This window comes from Muntiacus reevesi, chromosome 12, assembly GCF_963930625.1.
Source record: "Muntiacus reevesi chromosome 12, mMunRee1.1, whole genome shotgun sequence".
Taxonomy (NCBI): domain Eukaryota; kingdom Metazoa; phylum Chordata; class Mammalia; order Artiodactyla; family Cervidae; genus Muntiacus; species Muntiacus reevesi.
In genome coordinates, this window is record NC_089260.1 from 25,485,142 (window position 1) to 25,497,672 (window position 12,531).

A 12,531-nucleotide genomic window follows, 5' to 3' on the forward strand; every position below is an offset into this window, starting at 1 on the left:
TCAGTCGTGTCCAACTCTTAGCGACCCCATGGACTGCAGCCTACCAGGCTCCTCCATCCATGGGATTTTCCAGGCAAGAGTACTGGAGTGGGGTGCCATTGCCTTCTCCGTTGGTCCCAGTAAATAACCGCTTTTATTAATACCACTGCATCTTTTTTAAATTTATTTATTTTAATTGGAGGCTAATTACAATATTGTAGGGGTTTTTGCCATACATTGACATGAATCAGCCATGGGTGTACATGTGTTCCCCATCCTGAACCCCCCTTCCCACCTCCCTCCCCATCCCATCCCTCCGGGTCATCCCAGTGCACCAGCCCTGAGCACCCTGTCTCGTGCATTGAACCTGGACTGGCGATCTATTTCATGTATAATATACATGGTTCAATGCTATTCTCTCAAATCACCACTGCATCTTTACTTAAAAGATACATGCTGTGTTGGCCATTAAGGCTCATTTGTTCAAATCTTTTTCCCCCATACTATCTTATGAAAAAACCAAAAATGAACTTTTTAACCAACTCAGTAAATGTGCTTCACTCACTCTAATGTACAATTTCTAAAACAGTGATAGTAAGTAAGGGGATTTTTTAAATGGCTTAAAATTGAGCTAGCTCTTCTGAGACAGACAAATTCAAATCTTAAAAGTTTCCTGGGACTTCCTTGGGGGTTCAGTTGGTTAAGACTTTGCTTCTTGGGCAAGGGCTGTAGGTTTGATCCCTAGTCGGAGAACTAAAATACCACACAGTGTGGGATAAAGAAAAGAAAAAAGAAAAAGAAAAATTTCCCGAGGCAGATAAATGTAACCTTAAAAAAAATTAGTGCTTTTATGTGCTTATTTTTTAATTTCAAAAATACTCTAACAACACAGAACAATGTCAAGAAAAGACATACATCTTACCAGTTCTCCTCTCTGCATGAGGGAACTAACATTAGCAGTTTCTTCATGTTCTTTTCATGCTTTTTATCTAGGTCTATATTCATATTACATAAAATGACTTGAAGCCTTATACAAAAACATGGTCAAGCTAAATATATTACTGTGGGTTTTCTTGTTAACATATGAACATCTTTCCAGATCGATACTTACATATAAAACTCTTCCTTTTTATGGCATATTACACCACAGTATTATAATATATTCTAATTTACTCTTTCATTATGCTATTGGTGTACATTTAGATTAATTCTAGTTTTTCTAACGTTTCCAAATATTGTTGTATTAAGCATCCTCATTCCTGTATCCTTGTGTACTGGATTTAATTTCTAGGGACCGGATTCCTAGCAATGGGTCAGAGAGCCAAAGCCTTCTTCTATAGCCCTGAGCAGATAACCCTAATCCTTTGCATTAATTCTAAAATGTTCAATCATTTATTGAAATATATCTATTGTTTCATTTTATACTAGCACCTAACTCAGTTCTGTATGGTAAATAAATAGGAGTGGATTTTTCTCCTCCAGGGGTGTTTGGTGAACTGGACCTTCATGGAATTCCACATTCGATATATAAAACTAAGCTCTCAGAAACTGCAAAGGCAGGTTCCAAAGTCCTCTCTCTGATGGATGCTGTGGATTGGCAGGTAGAGGAATTGCTCTGTGGGGGGAAGTAAAAACATGCAGTGGGTCAACTTAAAAAGGTTTCGTCTTTATTTTCATGGACATTTATTTTCTCACATGATTATCCAGGCAAGAAATGTGTGTTTTACAATGAATGTTTTAGCTTGCACTCGAAAATCTGACTTTGACGGCAGGCATTTAAAAATTGTGGTGTCAGAGGGTCTTCAGAATATATAAAGAACGTTATGTATAAGTTACAAAAGGAAAATATGAAGGTTTGGGGGTAAAAAAAATTGTTTACAAATTCTTGGCAAACAGAAAAAGGAATTTTTTTAAAATGTACTTTTGTGTTATCTCACTTGTCTGAGATTTGCTTCTAATTTGTGATCTTACACATTAAGTGTTTGTAAAGAAACCAGATCTTGATGTCTGCTGCTGCTGCTAAGCCTAGTGATATTCAAAAAAGGCCTATGTTAAGTAAGAGATTTTGGTAGAATATGAATAGTGGCAATTCCAATCTCTACTACATTCATAGGTTTGCATGGGATAATTGTGATAGTTGAGATGTGATTACTTTTTAAAGGTGATGAAATGATTTAAATATCCCCATTATCCAATTAGAATTTATTATTACTTATCCAGTTAATATTTTATGCATATTATTTATGCAGTTAATATTTAGCTGAGTGTCAAACATTTTCTAGGCACAGAGGTATCATTTGTGAAGAAGCTGGTCAAAATAGAGAGGAAATTGCATTGAGGTGGGAGAGGCAGACACTAAATGAATAAATAAATGTGTTAATTTTAGATCATAATCTTCATAATGAAGGAAATAAATCAGGTGTGATAGAGACTGCCATGTAGAGGGTGGCAGATGACATTAAATTGAGTTGCCAAAGAAGGCCTGTCAAAGGTGTGACAGGATTCAGGACTTGCTACCCCAAAATATTGACTATTTTAAGCTGAAACATTTCTGCACGTGCAGGAGGACTTTCTGACCTTTCCCTGAAGCAGGTCATAAAACCTTCATGTGAAAGTTGCCCACCCTATACCTGGAAGAAAAGACCATCCTCAGCTCTAAAGACAAAGAGACGCAGAGAGGAATCAGAATGGACAAGTGTCGCTGTTTATCCCAGTTTCCTACACTTAGCTCACACCCTATCACATTTTCCCTGTACTCCCCACTGTTCCATAAAAATGCTCAGGTTTGTGGTCCAGTAGTTAAGAATCTGCCTGCCAAAACAGGGGACATGGGTTCAATCCCTGGTATGGGATGATTCCACATGCTGTGGGGCAACTAAGCCCGTGCACCCCAACTACTGAACCTGCATTCTGGAGCAACCCAGGTTGCGACAACTGAGCCCAAGAGCTGTAACTTGTGAAGCCCATGTGCCCTAGAGCCTGGTCCCTGCCGCAAGAGAAGCCACCGCAATGGGAAGCCCATGCACTGCAACTGGAGAATAGCCTCGCTTGCCACAACTAGAGAAGGCCTGCGTGCAGCCACAAAGACTCAGCGCATCAGTAAATTTAATAAATAAATAATTTTTTTTGTGTGTGTGTGCTCAGGTTTAACAATTCCTTCAAGTCTTCTGTCATATAAAACTTACACTGGATAAAATTTATACCCTTTTCTCCTGTTATTCAGTCTTTTGTTACAGGGGTCACAGCTGAGAACTTGGAAGAGTAGAAGAAAAACATCTTTTTCCTCCTCTGCAAGTATAGTTGAGCAGAGGCTTGCATGACAAAGAGGAACTTATCATATATGATAGAGATTCTAAGACTTGACCCTGTACTTGTCACTTTTCTCTGCGTTTCTCACCTTTCAGGAATATCCAGTGATAGTTGAGTGTGTAAAAAAATCTGGGGGAAATTTTTTTAAGTCTTAAGAATATTATTCTGAGCAATTTTTAATAAAAATACAAATATATTTGCTTTGATCTATCTAATTTTAAAAATGTATATTAAATGACTGAATTCAACTTGAGGAAATGTTGACATAATTCAGAATATAGAATTCTTGATATCAAACTAAAGCATATTTATTTTAGAAACCTAAAGGTATGGTTTGTTTTCTCTGATAATACTATGGTTGTAACCAATGTAAGTTAAATTAGAATTACTTAATAGTTATTAAGAGATATAAGCCTATTTTTTAAAATTGTCTTGAATTTGGAATTTTTCTAAGGAGGGTGAAGAGATTGTCATAACAACCACAAGCTATGATTTCCACCAGACGGAAACTAGAAGCATCGTTAAAGTCCTGCATGATCACAAAATTCTCATTCTCAATGATACCCTTTCCTACACCCACTTTGGTGAGTGGCTGTTCTTTAACCAAATAGCTATATCATTAAAATGTCTTGAAAAAGTCACATTTTAGTCCTCTTCTCTGTACTTGCAATTATTTGATGAACTAGCTCACAATTATTTTATAGGTGCATTTCAGGGAGATTGGCAGTGGTACCCAGAGGGTGCTACTCTTCATGTGTTGGCTGCCAAGAGTTCCTGCTATATGTATTCGTTTATCCAGCAAATATTCGGCGGTAACCATTATATTCCATGGGATAAGCTTGCACTTTCTGTTTTAAGCAAGCTTCTAGACATACTCATGCACACTGAAATTTGAGAAGCCTTGGTCCAAGAGCATCTTTGCCCTGATTGGTTTCACTGACACATTCCTCAGTGGTAACTGCATTTAGACAAACTACCGCAAAATGGTAAGCTCTGATTCTCAAGGAGAGAAGGAATTGATCAGAATCACTTGGAGGGGATCTTCCAGCTTGTAGAATCAGGGCCTTCCCAGCACCCCGGGCTTTTCCCATTTCACATGCTGTGCTTAGCCGCTCAGTCATGTCCAACTCTGCGAGCCCCGGACGGTAGCCTGTCAGGCTCCTCTGTCTATGGGGATTCTCCAGGCAAGGATACTGGAGTGGGTTGCCATGCCTTCCTCCAGGGAATCTTCACCACCCAGGGATCAAATCCAGGTATCCTGCAGAGTAGGTGGATTCTTTACTGTCTTAGCCACCAGGGAATCCTCATTTCACATGCTGCCTTCATCTGAATCGCAGGAGGTGGAAGCAGACAGGAGTGTAATGTTAGAAAAGCCATTCAGGTACTTCTGATGTTCCTGAGAATCTCAGCTGAGACGGCATGATACACTGGTGGATATCTGACCTGCATGAAAAAAGAAACTTTTTAAAGCAGTATTTTGATAGAAGCATGTGTTTATCATTCTATATCACGTATTTTTTCTTTAAATCAAAAGTAAAGGACTTCTTTGAAGAATATTTTAATCATGAGATAGTTTTTGAAGTTTGATAGTATAGATTCTTTCATTTAAAGTACCAGTTACTTCTCTCTGTTTGAATGTACCTGCTTGTCTTAAAGTTTTGAGTGAGATCTCTTGAAATGTAGAATGTAATTTAGGTTAGGTTTTTAAATCATGAAAATGTAAATGTACAGACTGTGTTTGATAAATAGGATATACTACATATTTATAAAGAATTGTGTTTGGTACAAAACATATCACAGGAAAGGCAGAGCTAACCAAGGTTTAAGCATCAGGAGAGGTAATATCTATGTGTTATTGAGCCTTCATGTGGCCATAGGCAAGTTCTTTTACTTCTCTATCTCATTTCCTCATCTGTTAAAATTACAGTAATCTCCCCAACTTGCCTTACAAGTATATTTTTATGTATAATTTGAAGTGATCACAAAATACCTATGGAACAATAACTTCCTAAGCAATTATAGTAATTGGTTTGGTATAAATAGAATAACTACATTTGATTATTTTTTATAAATAAAAAGGTGTAATTTCTAGCTGCCATCTGTGTACATTTAAGCGTGTATCTCGAGTCAATTCATGTATTTGTTCTGACTTTTGGCATATTAGAAAGTTATGTGGCCTGTAAGCTGCGAAGAAACTAATAAAGACAGATATTTCTCAGTGTTGGTAATAATCTAACTGTCCTTCTGCTGCAGCTGAAAGATACCATGTTCCTGGAACTAGTCAGAGCTACACATTAGCCGCCGACGTTGGGATACTGAGTAGGAACATCAAAATACTTGGTGAGGATTATCCAGGTTGGTTGAAGGAATCTTTTGGTGCACGCGTCCTAGTCAGTTCCTTCACTGAAAATATGGTGACTTTTAAAGGTTAGTACAGGTTCAGTTTATTTTTCTGAATGAAATATAGCATGGTCTCTTCCATGTTTAATTCTTAAATAATCCTCACTCCTTTATAGGATCATTTGTGTTAAAAATATATATATCCAACTGAGTAAATTTTAAAGATCTCATTAGCTTTATTCAAGGATACATGAATGGGGCGGCAGCCAATCTAACAAACACAAAGGAGCATCAAAGAGCTGTGCAAAACAGAAGACTTTTATAGGCAGAAGGAAGTAGCAACAAGGTAGTTATTCTAGGCAAAAAGAGGATTGGCAATTGCAAGGCTACTTTTCACGTAGGGGGAGCAGAGGTTTAGCAAGCAGATTACCTAGTCAATGCTGATCAGGCAATTCCTGATGGGCTGGTTTAAGATTCCATTTCAGGAGAGCTGAAACTGTTAAGTCTGTTTGGTGGTGCAGGGCTTAGCAAAAGGGACTCTGTTTTGGGCCTGATGTATTGTTTTTAACACTGAAAAATAGAGCCTTGATATGTATTATATAGTCCAGGTACCACCCTCCAGAACCAAATTCCTAACATTATTCTTCTAATTTTATCTTCATAGACAAAATAATTATCAAATTAACAATGACCTTAGGTAACAGCTTACCCTCTGTCACATGCCTGGTGCTAAGTTGCTTCAGTCGTGTCCAACTCTGTGATCCTATGGACTGGTAGCCCACCAGGTTCCTCTGTCCATGGAATTCTCCAGGCAAGAATCCTGGAGTGGGTTGCCATGCCCTCCTCCAGGGGATCTTCCCAGGCCAGGGATCGAACCTGCCTGCATCTCTTATATCTCCTGCATTGGCAGGCAGGTTCTTTCCCACTAGTGCCACCTGGGAAGCCCACCTACCATCACACTCAAAGACAGATCAATTCATAACAAGCACAACCAATCTGTTATTCTTGTGTGAAGGAGAATTTCTAACATATATTAAAAATAGAGAAATGTATAATGCTTATCATCACCAATTATCACAAGTATCAGCTTTGGCCAATCTTGTTTTATCTATGTGTTCACTCACTTTCTTCAAGCCCCAGATTATTTTGAAGCAGCAGGCATATATTTTTTAAGATATAATGGACACATAATATTGTGTGAGTTTCAGGTGTATAGTATGTTGATTTGATACTTTTATATATTTTCATTTGATTACCACAGTAGTGTTAACTAACATCTCTGTCGTGTCATATAATTATTATTTCTTTGGTTGTGGTGGGCACAATTAAGACCCAGTCTCTTAGCAACTTTGAAGTTTATAGTATGGTATTTTTACTGTTTCCCTATGCTGTACATTGGATCTCCAGGACTTATTTATCTACTAGTTGCAAGTTTATACCCTTAAATAGCTCCCCTATTTCTCCCACCCCACAGATCCTGATAACCACCTTTCTATTCTGTTTTCATTGGTTCAGCTTTCTTGTATATGTTAGTCGCTCAGTCGTGTCCGACTCTTCACGATGCCAAAGACTGTAGCCTGCCAGGCTCCTCTGTCCATGGAATTCTCCATGCAAGAATACTGGAGCAGATTGCCATTTCCTTCTCCGGGGGCTCTTCCTGACCCAGGGATCAAACCCGAGTCCATTTCATTTATATGCAGAAGCTTTTTAAGATTCAGCATATAAATGAGATCATACAGAGTTTATCTTTCTCTGACTTATCTCATTTAGTGTAATTCCCTCCAGGTCCATCCATGTTGTCCCAAATGACAGAATTTCCTTCTTTCTTACTCATGGCTGAATGATGTGATATATAGTATATATATATATATATATATATATATATAGTATATAGTATATAGTATACAGTATATACAGTATATACAGTATATAGTATATAGTATACAGTGGAATGTTTTAGACAGATAGAGGGGAGGGTGTCTCACATCTTTATCCTTTCATCCATCGATGGACAGTTGGGTTGCTTCTGTATCTTGACTGTTATGAATGAAGCAACCACATATGCATCTAGAGATATTTCAGTGTGTGAATCTAAAAGACATCTTTAAAAACATCTGTAAGAATCAGATTTTAAAATCTTAGCTATAATTTCTAAACATCAAACGACTATTCAGAATTCTCCAGTTCATTCCTTCTTCCCCTTCCTCCTTTCTTCCTCCCTCCCACTCCCTCTTCTTTCCTCCTCCCCTTTCCCATTTTCCTCTTCTTTCTTTTTTTCCCCTTCCTTTCTTTATTTCCTTCTTTCTCTTTGACTTTTTGTTCAAGTTGGACTCTAAATAGATCCATATCGCAACTGGTTATGAATATTAAATCCCTGATTCAATTTTCTTCCCTTGTAATTTACTAATAAAAGAAGCTAGGTCTTCTGTCATATAGTGTCTCCAATAGCCCCAATTATTGATGCACCCCTAGAATTTAACATGCCCCTGCCTCCTTTGTATTCTCTATGAACAAGTAGCAAATTTAGAACTAGTAAAATGACCAGACCCAGACTCAATTTTTAGGCAAGAATTCCTCACGACTGGTAGTTGTTTTTCCATTAATAGGCACATAATATATAATTGTTCTTCCTTTTGTGAAGTTAACAATTATTAATAATCGTTGCCTGGATCTATTAAATCATTGAGGTTTAAAAAGGTAACACTACCATTCCCTCATCTTTTATAATCTTGAATATTTCTATAAAGAGAAGCTTCCCCAGACAACTGTTTGACCGCCTCGAAGGATAGTTTATATAGAAAAAATGTTGAATTCTTTCCTTTTATTTATTGGTTTTCAAAATAATGAATTGGTTCCCAATCATCCTCTGAAAGTGACAAGGAGTTTTAGTTTTGTTTTCTTATTAGTATCATTATGAGCTTCTTATGTTCTTCACCATATATCCAAATGCCGGCTCATGGATTTCCAGACAGAAATCAATTTCCCTTCTAGTGTAAAATAACTCTTCTCCAATGCATTTCATTAGATATCAGTTTTTGAAACAAGGAATATTCTCTAGTGGTTTTTTTTTCAGACATGAATCATTGTGCCCCAGTTAACCTGTATAAAAGACAGGGATAATCAGAGTTCCTGACTCATAGATGTATGAGAATTAAACATTGCCTGTTAAGCACTTAGTACAGAACTTGACATAGAGTCAGCTCTCACAGATTGTTATGGCTGTTCCTAATAATCTATGAAATTGCTTTTTGTCACTTCAGTGGCACTTATGACAAACTCGATCTGCAGATACTTCACAGTGCATATTCCGGAAAAAATTATGTAAAGATAATGTCTTTAAAAAGCTCTTTGGAGCATCAAAATTGAAATGTCAGGTAAATTATAACTTGTATCTCATGTCATGCATTCTTAACAGGGACAGTATAATACCGACAGGTGTAAACTGACTCTTGGGGGCAAAAAAAGCTTAAACAGTTTATGGTCCTCCAAAGGGCCACTATACAGTGACAGAAATGTAGTTGTTCAGTTGCTAGGTTGTGTCTGACTCTTTGCAACACCAATGTGTAGCACATCTGTGATATTAAAATTTCATGGAGAATGGATGCTATTTAGAAAAAAATGTCTAAAGAGGTTTTTGGAAGGGCAGTGAAAAAACAACTTTAGAAACATTACCTTATTTGGATTAAAAGAACAAAAAATGAATGTAATTTCCTTGAAAAAATTGAAAACAAATTTGTAATTTGGAAAATTACTAGAACTTTCATAGTTTTTCAAAAATTTTTATTCAGTTTCAAAGAAAAAAAATGTGTAACTCTTCCCCACCAGGAAATGCAAGAATAAGTAATGTGGAATTTTATCACAGTGGTCAAGAAGGCTTCAGAGATAGCACAGACCCAAGATATGCTGTAACATTTCTTAACCTCGGACAGGTTTGTACTTTATTTTAAATTTTTACTTATACTCAAAATTAAATATTTTAATTTATTTTCATTTAAATTTACTTAGTAGCTATATCTTAGAATTTCTAAAACTAAATTTAATATGATAAAAATTTCTTAGCTATATTTCCCATTAACATTTTTAGACTTACAGCAGGAGTCTAACCATGTCATGCATGTCATGCATGTCATGTTGGAACCATTTGACTCCAACCATGTCATTCATTTATTTAAGGCCAGTAAGGAAAAAAAAAAAAGGAAATGGAGCACAGGAGGTAGAAAAATTGAAGATCTATGATAGTATTTCCCATCTCTGCTTTGCTTTACAGTGACCAAAAATATGTCCAAATAGTTACTGTTAAACAAAGTGAGTACTGCTTAAGTTTCTCAAATGAAAAGCCTGTCTGAATATCCATGCCTCTGTCAAAAGGCATATTTATCTGGGGAGATATATTTCCCAGATAAATATGCCTAGAGGGCTGGTGACTTGAGAAAAAATGCGAAAGAGTATATTTCTTATTTGAAAAAGAATTGGTACATGTATGTGTAACTGAATCACTTTGCTGTACATCTGAAACTCACACAACATTGTAACCAACTTCTCTCCAATATAAAATAAAGTGTTTAAATAAAATATGTACATATATTATTGGGGAGGAGATAAATTGGGAGTCTGGGATTAACATATACACACTACTGAATGTCAAATAGATAAACAACAGGGACCTGCAGTATAGCAAAGGAAACTATGGTCAATATTCTTGTCATAATTCCTATAATGGAAAAAACTATGAAAAAGAATAGATATATGTGTGTAACTGAATCACTCTGCTTACACTTTAAACTAACACAACATGATAAATCAACTATATGTCAATAAAAATAAATAAATAAAATTAAAAAAAAATAATCATGTAGGTTTGAAGTTGAAACCCCTAAACTATTCATTGACTGTTTTCCTACAGATATTTAAATTTGAATCCCTTGCCTAGAGTATCAACTTACATGGTTAAAAAAAAATCCCTGGTCATCATATAATAAATTATTCTGAAAAATAATTTTTAATTTCTTTGCATTTTATAAGTAGTGATAAAATATAAATGCATAGAAGAAGCACTGGAGAATTTTTAATTCACTTTTAAAGTAAGCAAATTTTTTTTTGCTTTATTTAATCATAAATTGAAGTATATAGCAATTTCCTAGGATTAAAAGATCTCCTGGGAAATCATATCCTTTCATGGAATATAAACTGAGTATTTTATTTATCAAGATTTGTTTCCTGAAAATCACCTACTTTGATTTTTTTCTTTAAATATACTTTAGTTTTATTCTTTAAATGTTTACTGAATCTCAATGTTTTATAGATTCAAGAACGTGGCTCATCTTATGTTCGAGGCTGTGCTTTTCACAATGCCTTTTCCCCTGCAATTGGTGTATTTGGGACAGATGGATTGGACATAGATGATAATGTCATTCACTTTACAGTGGGGGAAGGTAATATGATAATATTTTGGTCCAATAATCTGTCTTTCTGAGATAGCCTTGTATGCAAGCTTTGGAGCCACGGTGTCCAATTGGTCTTTCTGCAAAAATGGAAATGGCCTAAGTTTGTGCTAACATGGGAATTGCTAAACTGCATGTGGCCATTGAACACTTGAAATGTGGCTAATGTGACTGATAAGGTGTATTTTTAAGTTTGATTATATTTAATTTAATTGTACTTACTTTACATATAAGTAGTCATATATAGCTATGGACAGTACAGCTCTAGAAATATTTACCAGATGGTGATCTTATGTGAGTTATCTAATCACCAATATTTTAAATTACTATGACTTTTAACATACTTCTCACATATCAATCAAACAGATTATTCACAAATAAATGCTATTATTTTATAAAAAGTAAGTTTGATTGTAGGGAATTAACCTTTCTTGAATATCAGTCTAAAGCATAATACAAACGCAATGAAGGTGTATACAGTATGTGTGTGTGTTTGTTAAAATCTAGGGTGGAGCCTGTGAACCCGCATATTTAACAAATACCCCAGAAAATTCTATTTCAGGAAATTTGTTAAAGAGGTAGACTATCAAAGAGTTTAGAGGATTTGCTCTAAAACTGAAGAAGTTCGTTTGTCAGGCTCAAACTAGAACTTATTTCATGGAAGAAATGAACAACATTCTCCATAATACTCATTACAAATTTATACGCATTGGGGGGATTTTATTTTTTTCCAGGCATAAGAATATGGGGGGATGCCAGCAGAGTCCGAGGAAACCTGGTTACTCTTTCCGTTTGGCCAGGAACCTATCAGAACAGAGAAGACCTGGGTTCCACTCTCTGGCATGCCGCAATTGAGGTAGTATGAACAAATTTAAAGATTGTAAATTACCATGTGTGAAAGAGAGAGAGAGTGGGAGCCTGTGGTGTAACACGGAAATCAGCTCAGTGCTCTGTAATGATCTAGAAGGGTGAGATGGGAGAGTTGGGGGGGTTCCAAGTAGGGGGGATATTTGTATACATATAGCTGATTCACTTTGTCCTACAGCAGAAACCAACACAATATGATAAAGCAATTATACTCCAATTTTTTAAAAATGTGAGCTCCAGTAGCCATTAGATTTTTCTGTGTTGGTTTCCTATGGTTTAAGTAGTTTTCCTTTATTACCTTGCTTCTCCAACATTAATGACTGCTTTCAAGCTCCATACATGGTTTCTCTACTGCTAATTGTTTGAATGCCTTACACATATTACAGTGTTTAACTCTGAATTTAGTTTCCTTCCTTATATGAAAAATTAGAATGATAGACTTATATAAAAGGTCTAAAATTCATTTTCATCTAAAATTCTTCTATATGCAAGGTTATTTACTCTTATCAGATATTACTAATTGGACCCTATTTCCCTTGAAGTTTCTTCAGTTACTTTAGCTATTTGTTTAGATGTAGAGTGAGATTGTGAACAA

At 35.9% G+C, this 12,531-nt stretch overlaps 1 protein-coding gene across 1 annotated transcript in view; it reads left to right on the forward strand.

Annotated features, from left to right (window-relative positions):
* Positions 1–12,531, forward strand: part of PKHD1L1 (PKHD1 like 1) — a 168,295-nt gene that overhangs the window by 116,752 nt on the left and 39,012 nt on the right. Inside the window, exons 57-62 of the mRNA XM_065903297.1 lie at positions 1,462–1,580; positions 3,743–3,872; positions 5,542–5,715; positions 9,454–9,557; positions 10,931–11,060; positions 11,804–11,925. Of these exons, the coding sequence (XP_065759369.1) occupies positions 1,462–1,580; positions 3,743–3,872; positions 5,542–5,715; positions 9,454–9,557; positions 10,931–11,060; positions 11,804–11,925 (779 nt within the window). The remainder of the gene's footprint in view (positions 1–1,461; positions 1,581–3,742; positions 3,873–5,541; positions 5,716–9,453; positions 9,558–10,930; positions 11,061–11,803; positions 11,926–12,531) is intronic.